This window comes from Nilaparvata lugens, chromosome X (genome assembly GCF_014356525.2).
Source record: "Nilaparvata lugens isolate BPH chromosome X, ASM1435652v1, whole genome shotgun sequence".
NCBI classification, from domain to species: Eukaryota; Metazoa; Arthropoda; class Insecta; order Hemiptera; family Delphacidae; genus Nilaparvata; species Nilaparvata lugens.
In genome coordinates, this window is record NC_052518.1 from 34,609,705 (window position 1) to 34,627,840 (window position 18,136).

Consider the following 18,136-nt stretch of genomic DNA (forward strand, 5'->3'; position numbering starts at 1 on the left):
TAAATAATATATTACTTCATCCTACAAGTGAAGAATAGACACATTTCTACTAAAAGATATTTCAATTTAATTTTTTTTATTAATGATAAGGACCTGTAATCTTAATTTTTCAATTCAAAACTTTCTATTGAATTTAAAATTAAATTTATTTGATTTAAATTTAAAATTTTTCATAGTCTTATTCAGAATTTAAGTATTTTCATAACAAAATTCTCATTAAAAATGACTACAGTAGCCTACTTTTAAAATATCTATAATAAAATTTTTAATTTATAAATTATTCAGTATTCAAATATAACTACTCAACAATTTTTAGAGAGCGCCAGAAAATTCAACCCCTAAAGCCGAGAAGGAAGACTGAAGGATGCCGGGAGCAAAGGCCTGCTGCGGCTGAACTACGAATCTAGCCGTCAGAGTTTCCTCTAGTCAGTGCTACGGGCTTCTACATTCAGTTGGGCGCAATTCAACACATTGTGAGCGCAATCAGTAGATCCCGATTTCGATCTGATCATTCGCGACAAACTATAAAACCTTTCTACCAAATAGGAATCGACCATTTAGGAATCGGTCAGTTGGGAAAATCATATTTTTCGTCGCAAAAGATCGAAAATTGGAGAATCCCAAATGGTAGAATTGAAACTTGTACTTTCCCAAATGGTCGAATCCCAAATGATCGAAAAGTTTTAATAGTAATCTCATTTGGCCGAAAATCTCAACTGTCGCAAAAGGTCGAAAATTTGATTTTCCCATCTGACCGATTCTCAAGCAGTCGAATCCCATTTGATAGAAAAATGTTGTAGTTTGTCGCAATTGATCGAATCTCATCGGCTAGATGAGATTCGACTATATGGGAAAGTATACTCTTCGACCTTTTGGGATTCGGTCAGATGGGACCCCACGCAAACAAGATGTCGAGAGCATGTACAAGATTATTGTATAGTATCTATTGTGTTTTTTCTTTGTTTCAAGTTTCTCATATAGTGTGATAGATTCATTTTTGTACCGTCGCTGTAACTTTAGATCATTTTTCAAGTACTTCCTTCTTAATATGAACATATGTTCTTAATGCTTCACTAATATTATTGTTAGTTAGAGAGGAAAACTTCACGGTTTTCTCGAAAACGGCTATAACGATTTTCTTCAAATTTATACCATGGATAACTATTCATAAGCCCTATCAACTGACATGAGTCTCATTTCTGGAAAAATTGCAGGAGCTCCGTAATATTCTTGAGAAAAATGACAGTTACTAAAAAAACCATGTTTTTCACGATTTTCTCAAAAACGGCTCTAACGATTTTTTTAAATTCATACCCTGTATAGTTATTTATCAGCTCTATCAACTAGCATGAGTCTTTTTCCTGGGAAACTAATGGGGGGTCCACCCCATCCTTGAGAAATGGACTTTTTAACCTCCTTCTCGTGCATGAGGTAGGTAGAGCAGTTTATAAAAAGAACACAGGCATAGTCAAGATATTTCATCTGTTGAACAGTTGTTTTGACGACTTTTGAAAAAATCATCGAATTTCACAATTTACACAAAGGAAAAGGTACTCTGGAAACAATTATATTTACACATATATAGTAGTCTGATCGTAGTTTCAAATATGTTGCCCCCAATCGTCATTATGTTATTCCCCTAAATTATTCTCGTTTGAGAATGAGGCAGAGGCTACTTTCACACACTTTCGGTTCGGTTCGGTTCGTTTCGTCTTCGGTTTTCTGCGAATTTCGATAAGTGTGAAACGATGATTCGGTTTGAATTCGGTACCGAATAGCAACCGCATAGCACCAAACGCCCCCTCGACACGAATAGGTTTCATCATATTCGAATTCGTTGCTAGGGAAACAGGAAAAAACAATGTCTTTTACACACGCTTGCCTTTTTTGTTTCTATTTTATTCTGATAGCGTGATTATCTGTTTCAAAATTTTCCAAGTCAAAATCATATGGTCAATGTATTTCTGTTAGTTCACAGGAACATTTTTTTCTGAATGAATAGTTTGCTAAAAAAAATATGAAAAATATAAATTAAAAATCCAGGAGAATTTTTATTATTTTTCCACGAATATTACATGATTTCATCAATGGAGAGAAGAGATGAAGTTTATATACCATGTGTCAAAACAAGGAACAAATTTTCAATTTAAAAAATAATCTCTCTCAACATCCAAAATTAACATAATCAAAAATAAACTATTCAAATAATTCACAATTTTTAATTAAATTTAAAATTTTGTTGTTCAAGAAATAACATCTTACAATTTAACACCAGCTGTTATATCTAAATATACCAGCATGAACTGTGAAAATCCAAACACAGCTGTGTTTGAGAAGAAAATACCAAATTAGAACCTTACGAATTAAAACCTGACATGTATGAAAACCTCATTCGTTTTCGGTAACGAACCGAACCGAAAACGAACCGAACTGAATGAAACCGAATGCGTGTGGAGCTAGCCTTACAGTTCAATGAGCAAGGAAAGTTGTGTGAGTGTACCACACCAGATTTTTTAGTCATTATCCGCCATTTTTATCAGGAATATTACGGAGCTCCTGAAATTTTCCCAGAAATGAGACTCATGCAAGTTGATAGGGCTTATGAATAGCTATCCATTGTATAAATTTGAAGAAAATCGTTAGAGCCGTTTTCGAGAAAAACGTGAAAAACATGTTTTTTTTAGTAATTATCCGCCATTTTTTCCGCCATCTTGAATTGAATTTTATTGAATTTCTTATCGTCGGATCCTCATGGTATAAGGACCTTAAGTTTAAAATTTCAAGTCAATTGGTTAATTAGGAATGGAGTTATCGTGTTCACAAACATACACACATACACACACACACACACACACACACACACACACACACACACGCACACACGCACACACACACACACACACACACACATAAACACACAGACCAACACCCAAAAATCATGTTTTTGGACTCAGGGGGCCTTGAAACGTATAGAAAACTTGAAATCAGGGTACCTTAATTTTTTTTGAGAGCAATACTTTCGACGATCCTTACCTATGGTAATAGGGCAAGGAAAGTAAAAAAATGAAGTTGAATTTAAAATGGCGGTTCCAAGATGGCTGACCAAAATTTTGATGGGAAAGAAAATCAGTTATTTTTATTCGAATAGGATCCCAATCATACCTTTCATCTAATCTCCCTTTTAAAAGAAATGTTCAGCTCTTTCTATATAACAACTGGAAGCATGACAAATTGAAAACTTGATGTAATGAAATCTTGAAGAATTGAAAATAGGCCTATAACAATCCTCGGTTAATTGAGAATCTATATGCAGAATTTCAAGTTAGTCAGATGAGTAGTTGAGACGTGATGATGCGTCAAACATAATTTTCCTATTCCGTACGTGTATAAGCCAGTTCTTTCCTTTATTAGTATAGATACGGTAACTGAAGAAAACTTAATACTTTAAAAACTCATAGTATCGTATTGATTTTTCTTCAATAAATCAATTTTAGTATCGATTAGATCCTCTTCAATTTGAATCATGCAGCCTTTTGCTTCCCCAATTCCAAACAAAATACCTACAAATTCGTTTCACTCCTCATTATATTTGTGTCTAATAGTAGGCCGACACTAAGAATATCTGAAGAATATCAATTATTACGGTACTTATTTTATTATGTTTTACAACATAAGAAATTCATGCATTTCTTATGAATTCCAATGACACAGCATGAAACCCATGTCCATTGCATTTGTACTGGTTGCAAAATTTTACATAGAATAATTAATTGATGAAATCTATGATCAATCTTAATGAAAACAACTTCTTTCAAAAAATAATCTATGATAATACGTTTCGAGGAAAAAAATTAAGTACAAAAAAAACGGAAGAATCGGGATTCGAACCGAGGAACACTCGCGCCGTAACCGAGTACTCTACCGCTAGACCACGGCTGCATTCAAAATGTGCCTTGTACTAACGTTATAACTTCCTTACTTATAAACAAACACATTTTACAACAATGTAAGCTGTTCTGTATAAAATCTCATGTCCCATAAAAGGAATTTGAACATTAATTCTAGAAAATCTAGAAAGAATATTGAAATTTGGGCTTCGAGGTGCACGATTTTGATATTTTTAGAATCGATGTGCGAAATTTGGAGATCTAAATCATTACCGTTTTACCGGTATGCAATCCACAAGTTGACATGTTTTGATGCGAACAAATACAACCCTACTCTCTCTTATTATATAAATTATATATTCGATACTCCCATATGCGATCATGCTCGAAAGAGCTTTATTGTCAATAAATAAATCACTGTTCTTATTATTGAAAAAATTAATGCCATCCTGTGACTCTGCTAAAACACTAGGTTCCTCATATTAGGAGTGCAGAATGAATACTGTATTAATTTTCAGTTCTACATTTTATTACATTCATTTTACAGTATTTTCTACTTTTATGTCTATTATAACATGTATACTACCCATAGATTTATTCATACTGTGTTATTTATTGTAACACGGTTACAATAGTATATTTCGCACCTAGGGCCGAAAATGAGACTTTTCCGGCTTGAAATCGGTTTTCAAGTCCGAGGCCGTAGGCCGAGGACTAGAAAAGATCGAGAGTTGGAAAAACATTTTTGCCCATGGTGCGAACGCTATTTTTCGCCACACAGAAAAATAAACAATATATAACATGAGAATAATTGTTTAGTAAGCACTTCCGAAAGCAGAAGTGGAAGCTCATAGCTCTAGCAAATCTGAATATCAGGAAATTGTCCAAGTATTTTTATTTTTTATTCTGATTTGTCTAAAAAACCTAAAAGAATATGTTCAATTATGTGGGAGGTTGAGTTTATACTTTTTTATTCTCTCAAATGACAATTAGATGATATTATTGTAAATGTTTTAATTATTGAATAATAAACACAAATAATGAAAAGTTTTTGATCAGCTGTTTTAGCACACTTGAAATTTGGCCAATCTGAATGTCAATGGAAGTTTAGGTTAGAAGTTCTATCCCACTCTGAAAATTGAATTTGAATAGTTTATAATATATATATATATATATATATATATATATATATATATATATATATATCATATGTATTTCATTCATCCAAATAAAATGATAGTATATTATTGCAAAATACTTTATTCAATTCTAGAAGCATTAACCGTTTCTGGTGCATAAACTATTTTGTAAACACGTTCACATCAAATCAGAATCAGCTGACTTCAAGGTTATTTTACAGCCCTAGGGCCGTAAAAATTTTACCAGCCTGGTCAGAAAACAATCACTTTCGGCCTCCATATGACGCACGAAAACCAGCTCATTACATCCAGGTGGGGCGAAAACATTATTTTTAACCATCCAAATGATATATAACACATTGGCAAACGATATAACACAACCATAATGGACATGTTTCAATGTTCGGCCCTAGGGCTGTAAAATAACCTTGAAGTCAGCTGATTCTGATTTGATGTGTACGTTTTCACAAAATAGTTTATGAAACGGAATCAGTTTATGCAACTAGGATTGAATAAAGTATTTTGCAAAAAGATACTATCATTCTATTTGGATGAATGAAATACAAATAAGATACATTATAACCTATTCAAATTCGATTTTCAGAGTAGGATAGAACTTCTAACCTCAACTTCCGATAACAAGCATTGTTGACATCCAGATTGTCCAAATTTCAAGTGCGCTAAAACAACTGATCCAAAAAACTATTTGTGTTTATTATTCAAGAATCAAAACATTCATAACAATATCATCTTATTGCCATTTGAAAGAATAAAAAAGTATAAACTCAACCTCCCACATTAAAACATAATTGAACATAATATTTTAGGTTATTTAGACAAATTGAAATCCACCCAGCTTAAGTACTGCGTTTACCACTAAACCTGGTGGATAATTTTGGAACTACTTGAAACTACTAAAACCAACCTATTTTTTCGGACATGTTATTCATTATCAAAATTTCGGAACAGAATAGTTTGGGCCATGCCTATTGTTCTTTCCCGATCATATTTATATGATTTGTAATTGTATTCACTGAAAATGAAAAAAAAATACTTTGAGAATTTCCTGTTATTCAGATTACCTAAGATTTGCTAGAGCTATGACCTTCCAGTTTTGCTTTCGGAAGTGCCTAATAAACAATTATTCTCATATATATATAAATATTGTTTTATTTTTTGTGTGGCGAAAAATAGCGTTCGCACCATGGGCAAAAATGTGTTTCCGGCTCTCAATCTTCTCTAGTCCTCGGACTTGAAAGCCGATTTCGAGCCAGAAAAGTCTCATTTTCGGCCCTAGGTGCGAAATATGCTATTAAACATTATGGTTGAAAAATTCACAATAAATATTTATTTTATATACCTGCTGAATCATGTAAAGATTAGTTAACAACATATGGGAACTAGAATTTATACTATTAATTTATTCATACTGTGTTACTTATTGTACCTAACTGTTTTCATTTTGAAATAAATTTCAATTTCAAAATCTTCACGTCATTGGCCGTTTTAAAGTAATGGTAGGTAACTGATTTTCAACCGACACTCAAAGTTGTCCTCTGATTGGCTAATTTTCATCGTAAGACAATTCTATAAATCTCATTATTCTTTTGGAGGACAATTCTGAGTCCTGGCCGACAATCTGTAACTGAAAGTGGAGTTTTATGTGTGAATAGATTCAAATTTAAAGAAAAAAAATCAATGAAAAACTTGACGGCTGTTTCACTTTATTTCTGAATTATAAAAAGCTGTCTCTGTGCGGTGCATGATAAGATAAGACTGTGAATCTTCATTTCCAATCTATTAACTTACTAGGAGATTAAGTATTATAATTATTTTTGTGAATAGGAAATATTTTTAATCCCAAATCCTGTTTATTTCAGAGTAACACAAGCGAATGGCTCAGAGACTATGTGGGTCTCGATGATGATGCTCCACTATTGACAATCATCGACTTACCTCTTGGCAGAATAAGTGTTATGGAATACGGCGTTGATATTTCAGAAGAATCTGTCAATGAATTTGTTGCATCATTCTTGAATGATACATTACCTTTCACGTTTATTGGGCAATTGTGATAAAGCATTGGATTTAATTTTTTGAATGGGTAAGAAGTGATTTGAAGTTTATCTGAGTTGAAAATTCGAAACTCTATGTACGGTACAATAAAATAATTAAGAAACAGTTTAATCAATTGTAGTACTCACGCTACGTTTATTAATGACAATTAACATCCTTCAGTTATTTCTTCCTTCAAGTTTCATATGTGCTTTGACGACTTTCATGCAGAATCAAGTAGTGAAAATTATTCATTATGATTATCATATTTACCGTATTTTTGTTGACTAGTTTGAAAATTGTTATTGAAACGGCTCCGTTGATAAATTCAAGACAAGTTGAACACATCTTTAAATCAAAATACAAAACGAGCAAATAAAGCCGTTTCTCCTTTGAATAAGAAGGCATGTTTGAAGACACAAACTAATAAGAACAGTAGTCACTTGCTCATACTGTATATATGTTAAAACATACGGTATTATCCCTGAATTTGTCTGTTTTCATATAATTATTTTGTGACGATGAATGGATAGTTAGGTGAATGGATAATATCCTCGGCGCCGTAAAACACTATCCATTCGCTATGATGTGCATTGTGTCTGGAAACAACTTTCAACGCAACAAATCCATATAGGCTGTATTGAAAGACTGGCAAAAGTATTTCGGTTCTGTAGTTAATTTTAAGGCTGTTCGGTACACTTTTGTTATATTCAAATTCGATAATCTTTTTCAATATAAATATATTGAAAAATAATTGTTAATATCATTATAAGGGTGAGAAAAAGTGGCAACTGAAATTTTTAAGTGGTCTTATAAGCGAGTTATGGGTTGTTGAATTGCTAAATTTCCAGATTCCGTTTTCTTTCCAGATCATAAACGGTTTCGACTACCTATATTAACAGAACTCCTCCTGAATATTCAAAAAATGTATCTTTCCAAACTAAAATATTTTAGTCCCCATATCGTTCATAAATAAAAAGCAACATATTTGTAAGTTCGATAACTTTTTTATTTTGGCATTAATCGCGAAAAAACGCATATTAGAACAAAGCCAATGATATACAGTACTGAATGTATTAAAAAAAACTTCGATGGAAAATTCGAAACCGGTTTATGATCTGAAAAGAAAACTGAGTTAGTACTTTCAACAACCCATAACTCGCTTATTAGACCACTTAAATATTTCAGTTGCCACTCTTATAATTATCTCAACAATTATATAGAAAAAGATTATCCAATTTAAATAACAAAAAAAGTGTACCGAACAGCCTTAATGTCCATTGTAGGCCTCTATTAGTCACTACTGGACCAAATTAAACTTATTTTTGAGAAATGATTTATTCAAGAAAAGGTGAGCCTTGATGAATACCACAGTATAAAAAAATAAATGCTATTGCTACCTCGCTGCTTTTCAAAGAAACTAAAACTTTACTGCTTGTAGTTAATTGGGGTGACATAGGCCTACAATCATTCCATTCTGTAATTTAGTTCATCCTAATCAGCTGCTTAGTCAACATTTTGTGATTATTATCTAAAACTATCTAATCATTTCGAATAATACCAACTTAGGCCTACTGTATTTTCTTTTGAATGCAAAAACCTAAACCTACCTAACCTATCCTTTCACCTTGAAACATAATTAAACATAACCTTTTAGGCTATGCTCATCTAACCTTATAGGCAGGATGATTATTGATATCCTCTTGTTGATTGCTATATAGATAGTGCCGGTTGAATTTTAATCGTGATTGATTCCACGAGAACCAATCAGAGAAGCCGTTTATCCAAAAGGCCTTCTCTGATTGGTTCTCGTGAAATTAATCACGGTTAAAATTTAACCGGCTTTTGTGCAACCAGGCCAGAGTGTTGATTAAGGTGTCTGAGTTTAAACCATCTTCTATTCATAGAAAGGAGAGACTATAATACCAAACAATTCGCGTATAAAAGTGATGACTTGGGGTGGCTACTAACCACAGAACAAGACTAGTGTGAACACACATGATCATCAGTGAAAGGCTTTGAAGAACATTTTTTGAGTTTAGGATTTTGTGTCTTCGATTTTTGTTTTTCTCTTCGCTCCTCTATTTGAGTTCAAATTATTTTCGTATCATTATAATTTTCCAGTGGTTTATTTATTGTTATTATATTAGAAGCTGTTGTCAAACAGCTTTTTTTTTGTTCAAAGCCTTTCGTGTGATGCCTTTTTAACTTGAAGACATGTCCGTTCACACATGCCCGACACACTTGTCCTGTCATTAGTGGCCACCCTAAAGGCACAATTCCTTAGCGATGATTCGAGCCGCGCAGCTAGAGCTCATAACTTATAAATTATCATAAAAGCAACATAGTTGCCAACACTTCCAGTTCATCTGCCACCATATCGTTCATTCAACATAAAAATCCAATCAATCGTCAATCTAATGAATTTATAGGTTATGTGCTCTAGCCGCGCGTCTCGAGTCATCGCTAGGATTAGCATATTTAGGCTAAAAAATGTTGCTGGACTCATGAATACTAATTCACACTAAATCATGTACACTACTGTAAATTGTTATGTTCGGGCAGAGCGAAAAGATAACATCAAAAATATCCAATGTTATAGGGCGTTTATGTTCCAAATATCACTGATAGCTCAGGCCGATAGTTCACGTAGTTCTTCGTGAAGCTATGTGACTCTGGTAGTCTCTCATTCTGTGCCGTTCCAACACTCTCACCCAGCCAAAACAGTAATAATAGACAGTGGTCGCAGTAATCACCTTTAGTTAACAAAAAACGGCTTAAAATTTGGAACATAAACGACCTATACCATGGGATATCTATTAATGCTACGTACGGTATCTTTTCTCTATGAATCGGGTTAGGTTAGAACAAACGTTCACTCCCCGAGTACTGTAAATCGGTCTTGCTGCTCAAAGATCCACTCCAATACACACATGTTTGTTTACATGTTCTTTCAGCTCCCGGTACAGACTAAGTTATAGTAGCCTAAAGCTCACTATCTATTAAAAAATGCCACATTTCTAGGCATGTTTATTACTTTTACTGCTCAGTACGGTAGTGTATCCTCAATTTTATTGGTACTGCGTGCAAAACCAGAAACTACTTCAACCTGTTGAAAAAAGTTTAGAAGTCCTGAAAAAAGGAAAAGCTAGTCACTCTAGAAGTTAATATCAAGACATAAATGTGTAGGCTTAATAAATTCGTGTTCAGTATTTATCTTTTCAATGTTTTTCTAAACTACTAAAACTTACTTTATAACTTATTTTTTCAGATTAGAATTTTTTTAATAGGAACATATTCACAGTGTATCAAGATTGCATTACAATTGAAGGAATAAAGTTTCATAATGAACTGTACTCAGATGAGAAGTAGGAAAACTGAATTGCAAAAGCAATCAGATGTATTTGAACAGATCCAAAAATTCAGATTGTTACAAAAGAATTAAAATAGATATCAAGATTGCGTCATAATCCAAGTTACAAAGTAATAATCATCTTCAAAAATCAGGTGAATGTTTCATTGAACAGGAAAAAACAAGTATGGATACTGAGCTTTATTTATTGATCACATTATGGTACAAATATATAAAAAATAGAAACTTTTCCGTAAATCGTATATATCATACAAACATTTGAACAGGAAAAATAGAAAATCTTCATCACAATGCACTTATAAATTCATAGTTCGTAGAAAAAGCTCGAATACAAAACTATATTATTATATTTAAGACACTAAGTGTTTGGAAAGTAGAGTCTGAATGATTCTACTTTTCAAAAAGTCAAGAACAACTAGATAATACTCAAAACAGATCGTTCCTTAGGAATATTATGATAGTAATATGAATTTATCATGAAGTCAACCCCTATCTTAATTTTTATCATAACTGCCTCGATATATATGAACGGCAGAACACTTGGGTATCATGAGTCAATGAATCAACTCAATTTTCAATAACTACCAGTATAGTCAATAAATCAAAGACAATAAAAAACAAAGACATATGATAACATAGAACAGTAACATGAAGGATAATAATATAGTGTTATAAGTAGATGAGAGTCTACTTCATTTCAGATCACACAACGCAAAACTAAATTTCATTACATCAATTATGACAGCCTGGATTTCATGTGTGACAATTGATTATTCGATACATGGTGAATTATTTCAATGGTATGTTATCCAAGGGCGTGTGCACACAGAGAGCGGCCAGAAGGCGGTATTTAAAGAATATAGCTTAGATATATAATATGGATAATACCATACTCCTTTCATTTTAAAAGTATGGAAACACAATAGAAAACATAAGATAGGTCTACCCTTTTATTTTATCACAACACAACTAGTTTCAACTTGTCAAGAGCCATTTTCAAGTGTTAAAATCACTCAAATGGCTTGAAGAGTTGAAAGTAGTTGTGTTGTGATAAAATAAAAGGGTTGAAAGTAGTTGTGTTGTGATAAAATAAAAGGGTACTTGATTTATTCTATTGTACAGCTATGGCCGTTGACTGCTCTCTGTGAGCATACACCGCAATAAAAGAAACCCAATAACAACTTCGGCTTATTTAAAAATTGATGAATAGAATAACCCTTCAACCATCATTGATGATAGCCTAGAGAAATACAATTCCACTATACGCATAAAAATTATGAACACCTTTGTCAAAACACGTTGCAATACTCACTCAATATATATCTGATTCTGTAGTGAGTGAAATGTTTCAAGAGGACAAATGCAAAGCCAAGTAAGGGAAACAATATATAATATGATAACCACATCGAAACATAATTAATGTTTAATACATGAATAATTGTTCAAAAATGCTAAAATTTTCAAGTTCATTTTAATTTGAAGACTGATTAATTTATTATTGGCCAGGGAAGGTTTTTGGTAGCATTTTCTGATGATATTTTTTATGAGAAATTGACTCAAATCCTTTAAATATCAGAAAATTATGAAACAAAAGTTGAAAATGCTACAAAAACCACGAGTCAATATGATAAAATGAAAATTATTGGGGATTATAGGGTGTGTGCAGACAGAGAGCGGTATTAGGAGGATATGGGTATTCATTATAATATCTATATCCTTCTAAAACTGTTGGAACTCGTAACACCATACCGCTCTATGTGTTTACAACCCTTAACAAGAGACTTGTTTACAAGTTGATATTAAGATACGGTATTTAAATTGAATGAGACATGATAAATCATCCATAAACATAAAATAGTCTATTTGAAACCCTCACATTATGGGAGAAAAAACTGATCAAAGATTATTTATAGACTATTGATAATAAAAAACGATGACAGAATAATAATAGAAAAATTCAACTTAAACAGAATACTTGAAACTGAAATCATACCAAGAGGTCTTCGAGTGTTGCCTAATCTAGTTTTAGGAATTGGAGTTGTTCTCACCATTTTCTGTGTTGTTTCCATTCATGGCGAAAGACATACCTAGACCATATATGTGTCCACAGTACTTGTTATCGTCTACGTTATCTTCGAAGAACATTTCACGCATTTTGAAAAATGCCATCCCAGTCAACAGAGAGTCACTACCAGCCTGGTGTTGAGGTCCAACGCGCTGTATCTCAAGTTGTTCGGCGACTTCTTGCAGGCCACCTTTCAAATTTTTACAGCTTTTCATCAGATACTTTACGTCGTAGATTTTCGGGAAATAGAGTTTTAGCCAATCAAAGAATTCTGCTTCTTGTTCGGGAAGGGGCTGGTTGATCAGAATTCTCAACAAGTAGCCAAAGTCATAATTACTATGAAAAGATAACCAAGTCACTTCTTCCATGAGAACAAGCCCAGACATCATGAGAAGTTCCGCGAAATTGAATGGATCGATTCCATCCTCACTGTGTTTCTGAAACTGTATGCCAGATCTCACTAGTAGGTCAATGCTGGTTTCAGCGTACATGTCCGAGTTGAGATCGAATCTAAAGTTGAATTGCCATGTGGAATACCCTTCCGGGGTATTGCCGTTTTCGTCGAAAAGCGTCAAACCTAGTTGTATCATTTTCAGCAGATCAATGTTGACCTTCATAGAGATATACTGGTAATCGGAATTCGAAGCAAATTCACCACCAGTAGGCTTTGCAACAATGCCCGGAAACTCAGTGTCCATAGCTACATAGGGGTATTTCTTGATGATCTGAATAATCATCTTGAATTCTTCCTTCAAATTATACGCCCAAACCTCTTTAATACCGCACTCATCGTTACTAGGGAAAGCTGGCGCATTTACATTTGGTGGCCTAGCACCTCCCAGAGTTAAACACCCTGAAACACTCGGCATTATTGGTATGTTACCATAACCTAGAGGCTGTGTAGCGAATCTGGAAGTTACCTAATGAAATCCATGATACTGACTCATTTCATTAACTAATGTTCAAGAAAAGCCACAAACTGGAATATCGTTAGAAGGAAGCACAAATGTTAAAGTTTCAAAATTTGTAGTAATAGATGCACTGGATTCCTAATAGTTGTTGAAGGCTGAGCACTAACCAAACCGTCAGGTCAACTTTAGTTCTGCTGCCGAAATAAAAATTACTCGCTAATTTTAACGCACAGTATTGACGAAACGTTATTTCAATTTAATAATAATGTGTGTGTAGCAACAAACTATAAAGAATGAACTATAAAACTACAACACTACATTATAGACTGAACTACAACACTACAAGGCAATTTAGGCAAAAAGGCATGTGGATTCAAGTTGGTTAGCTAAGCTCTTTTAGCTATCTGAAGACAAACCACTCTCGGTCTCAGACAGCACCGTATTGCGCATGCGTTAGTAACGGTTTTTTTCCGTTCCATTCAGTCAGATCTTTAAATGTAGCGTTATTTGTGATGATGGTTACCGAGCACCGTAACTGGAGCCGTCATTCCATTTTGATGAGGATATTATTATCCAATGATGATTTCGGCGAAATTTGGCTTTTCCAAAGTGTGGTCCAGTGATGGAATTGTGAAATGGGTTGAGGGAGAGGGTGAAGGAAAGCGGACTCGTTCCGCTGTTGGGCTCTCTGATCTCGATTAGCTACTATTATTGGGTTTTCAACACCCTCTTCACGTAGACTGCTAATGCACTCTGTATTCATGAATATTTATTTCAAAAAATAAGTAGAAGTAATTTAATATTTTCCAGATAATATAATATTTTATGATAAAATAATAATACGTACATATCTATTATTTTTTAGAAAATTAATATGTCTTTAATATAATAGCATCAAGTTTATAGGTTATGTTATGCATAATAATAATAATTAATGTAAGTGTAACGTACATTTGCATTTTGCAACAGAAATAGCTTCTTATAGAGTATTGTTTTACAGGCTAATCTTTTTTTATGTAATGTATTCCAATGTGATTATAATTAGGATTGGGATAATACAAAAATATACTTTTTGCTTAGTGATATCTATTACATTGTGACAGAATTTGGTTTCTCAATAATTCTCATCCTGAGGTACCGTAGATCGGGGTAACTAAAGCCTAGGGGGAAACTAAAGCCATTATAGCAGGGTAATTTTTGGATGGTGATAGTGGCAACACTGTTTGGAATTCACATCTCATCTTGTATTCACCTAACAGCAGCTGGTTTGTAATTTGAAAATACGTGTCTGAATTACTAAACAATATCAAGGTAAGTGTACAGTAAAACTATGATATTTAACCTAAAAAACAATAAAAAAGTTACCTTGAATAACTTATGCTCTGAACAAGTCGTTTCCAATCTTAAATTCTCACAACTCACAACAAACATAACCTCAATTTATGTTTCAACACACTTTTGAAAGTTATAACCTATAACTTGATTCTTCCTTTTCTTGTGATTTTTTTTTTTAGTGATGCACACTATGGGGTAACTCAAGCCACATCATAAAGGTGGCTTTTGTTACCCCATACTTTTTGTATGGTACTATAATAAGTCAAAATTTCTTTTTCTTCTTATTTTTATTCTTCTTTTTATTCTTCTTCTTCTTACTTGAGTAATAAGTGATGAATTCTTCTTTTTTCAGGACCAAAAATGCCTCGAAACCCAAAGAAGAAGCTTGGTAACAGGAAGTATAAGGATTACACAGATGAAACGCTGAAAATAGCTGTAGAAGAAGTGAAAAAAGGTTCATCTTTAAGGAAAGTTGCTGAGAAATTTGGTATATCAAGATTTGCTCTCACTGCTGCCATGAAAGGTAAGGTTAACAAATGTGGTAGGCCTCCAGTTCTTAATTCTGAAGAAGAAAGAAGATTGGTTGAATGTATAAGCATGGCCGGTGAGTGGGGATTCCCTCTAACAGCACTAGACATTAGACTAATAGTCAAAGGTTACCTGGACCGTTGTGGCAAAAATGAAATCAGGTTCAAAAACAATATGCCAGGTGTCGATTTTATTGACAGTTTTCTCAAAAGGAACAGTAAAGATCTTTCCAAACGGTTGGGCCAAAACATTAAAAGAAGTCAAGCAGCTATAAGTAAGGAGATTGTGAACGACTATTTTAATGAACTGGGAGAGACATTAAAAGATGTTCACATATCAATGATAGTGAATTATGATGAAACCAATATGACCGATGACCCGGGAAGGAAGCAAGTGATAGTGAGAAGGGGAACACGGCATCCAGAGTGTATAGTGGATTCATCAAAGTCCAGCACATCGGTTATGTTTTCTGGAAATGCAAGTGGAACACTACTGCCTCCTTATGTAACCTACAAAGCAACGCATCTTTACGATTCATGGACAGAGAATGGTCCAGCAGGCACGGTATATAATAGATCAAAAAGTGGGTGGTTTACACTTGAAATCTTTGAAAATTGGTTCCAGAAATTAGCTCTGCCATACTTTAAGCAATTTGAGACTGAGGCCAAGAAGGTTTTGATTGGAGACAATTTGTCGAGCCACATCTCTGCTCATATCATTGAAGAGTGTAAAAAAAATAATATCAAGTTTGTACTGCTACCGCCTAACAGTACACACTTCACACAGCCCTTAGATGTGGCATTTTTCAGGCCTTTGAAAATAAAATGGCGCGAGACTTTGACAGAGTGGAAAGAGGCCAATCGTGGCTCTATTCCAAAAGACAGGTTCCCAAGACTTCTGAAAAAGTGCCTTGATGCTTTGGGTGAAGAGAATATAAAAAAAAACTTGAAAAGTGGATTCAAGGCAGCTGGCATTGTACCATTGAACCGAAATGAAATTATGAAAAGGCTTCCTGATGGTGATGCCACTGCCAAAACTAATTGCCCACAAAGAGTTTCACAAGAGCTTAATTCAAGCAACAACTGGACTGATTCTATGAAAGATTTTTTTGAAGAAAGGAGAAAGAGTGACACAGAACCTCTTAAACAGCGTAAGAAGAGGAAACTGAATGTGCCAGCAGGAAAGGGGATTGAAGACACGATTCTGATCAATGAGGATACTGATCATACTTATACCAAAACAAAGGAAAACCACATCAAGAAGACTTCGAAACATACCCATAAGAAACTTGCAAATGCCAACTCATCTGACGACTCTGATGACCAGTATTCTTTAAGAGATTCTAATTCAGACATGGATCCAGAAACATTTAGTGACCTGGAATCGGAGATGGATCTCCAAGACCAAGAAGAAGAACTGGAAGAAGCAACTTATGAAGAAGCCCCCAAAAAAGGAGTCTCTAAAGAAGAACTTAAACCTGATGTTTATGTCATTGCTGAGCTCATCTTCAATAAGGACACAAAAAAAGAAACCACCAAACAGTTCTATGGAGTTGTTCTTAGAACTTGTTTTGAGAAGAACGAAGTTACAGTGAAGTTTTTCAGGAGAAGCTCCAAATCAAAAGAAAATGACTATATATTTCCAATTGTTGATGATGTAATGGACATTCAGTTAACAGATGTCATTGCAATTGTGCAACCATCCAAAGTGAACAGAGGCCGTTATACTTTTCCTTATGAACTAAAGCACTGATTTTAACAGACATTTATTATACAGACATTATACGTAACCGATTTTCAATAATATTTTGTTTTTTTCCTAAATAATGGAACGTTTCTCTTCTCAATAGTAGTTCTTTATTGTTATATATGCGTGATTTATGGCTTTAGTTACCCCAGCACTCTCTAACTAAAGCCAAACATTGATTTTAAATCAATGGAAACATGGTGGCTTTAGTTTCCCCTTTTTCAGGGGAAACTAAAGCCACCATGTTTTTATTTTTTTATTCAAAATATATATATTTCTGCCAATTTATGAATATATATCTTCAATGTATAACCACAGACCCAAGTTTTGCAATATTCATTTAACCTATAAGTTAATGGGTCTGACTTAGGTAGAAGTTTGAATTTTGAAAGTGGCTTTAGTTACCCCTATCGACGGTAAGTTTAATGTGGACTAAGTTACTAAAGTTGAAAATATTATTTTAAAATAGCAAATTTAATTTATCAATAATAGGCTAGCAACTTTTATTAATTTCTTTGTTCTATCATTAGAATACTTGAATAATATTAGAAGTAGGGGTACTGAATAGGCTAAATATATTTAGACCTTATTCCCTATTGTGAGATATTTATGAATTTCATCTTCTTTTAAATACTGTAGTTAGGTTACTGCATAATTTATTCAATAAATTAGATAAAAAAGGATTTGCTAACATAAGTGATTTACATATAGGCCTACTGCAGTCAGGCTACTTTGTTGGAAAATCCATTTAGAGAAATGATTCAAGATTAAGCTTAGAGTGGTTTAGCCAAATGTGGATTGTTTTATAAAATAAAGTTTTTCAGTATTTTATAAAAAGTTTTCCATTAACCAAATTATAAACTGAATGAAATTCAACCAGACTCACTGAAGCCCTAGAGCTGATTGGATTGGTTGTTTGAAGATCATTTATATACGGTACTCAGACTACTGTAATTTGTAGCATCATAGAGAAACAATAGCATAAAAAACATCTCATGGTGTTTAATTTAATGGTTTAGTATGGGCTCTTATGTTGTAAATTTCACTGTTAACTCAAGCCGCTGATATTCCTATGGTATTTTTGCTTTATGGTAACT

At 33.6% G+C, this 18,136-nt stretch overlaps 3 protein-coding genes across 5 annotated transcripts in view; 2 read left to right on the forward strand and 1 right to left on the reverse strand.

Annotated features, from left to right (window-relative positions):
* LOC111047825 (nucleoredoxin) overlaps nucleotides 1-7,217 on the forward strand; it is a 46,952-nt gene extending 39,735 nt beyond the window's left edge. For 2 of the 3 annotated variants that reach the window (XM_039443194.1, XM_039443193.1), the window contains one exon: nucleotides 6,907-7,217. In XM_039443194.1, the coding sequence (XP_039299128.1) occupies nucleotides 6,907-7,101 (195 nt within the window). In that variant the 3' untranslated portion in view covers nucleotides 7,102-7,217. Of the gene's footprint in view, nucleotides 1-316; nucleotides 474-6,906 lie in introns of all 3 variants that reach the window. The other variant, XR_005573351.1, reaches the window with a different exon arrangement.
* A 3,402-nt stretch (nucleotides 7,218-10,619) lies between these two features.
* LOC111053917 (CCR4-NOT transcription complex subunit 7-like) lies at nucleotides 10,620-13,841 on the reverse strand. Its single transcript, XM_039443202.1, has one exon. The coding sequence runs from the start codon at nucleotides 13,386-13,388 to the stop codon at nucleotides 12,480-12,482; it is 909 nt and encodes a 302-aa protein (XP_039299136.1). The 5' UTR covers nucleotides 13,389-13,841; the 3' UTR covers nucleotides 10,620-12,479.
* An 841-nt stretch (nucleotides 13,842-14,682) lies between these two features.
* LOC120354555 lies at nucleotides 14,683-17,045 on the forward strand. Its single transcript, XM_039441898.1, has 2 exons — nucleotides 14,683-14,741; nucleotides 15,118-17,045. The coding sequence occupies exon 2, from the start codon at nucleotides 15,126-15,128 to the stop codon at nucleotides 17,043-17,045; it is 1,920 nt and encodes a 639-aa protein (XP_039297832.1). The 5' UTR covers nucleotides 14,683-14,741; nucleotides 15,118-15,125.
* The last annotated feature ends 1,091 nt before the right edge of the window (nucleotides 17,046-18,136 follow it).

Excerpts from the sequence above, each read along its gene's own strand:
- LOC120354555 (XM_039441898.1), top strand. The coding sequence starts at position 15,126 with ATGCCTCGAAACCCAAAGAAGAAGCTTGGTAACAGGAAGTATAAGGAT.
- LOC111053917 (XM_039443202.1), bottom strand. The coding sequence starts at position 13,388 with ATGCCGAGTGTTTCAGGGTGTTTAACTCTGGGAGGTGCTAGGCCACCA.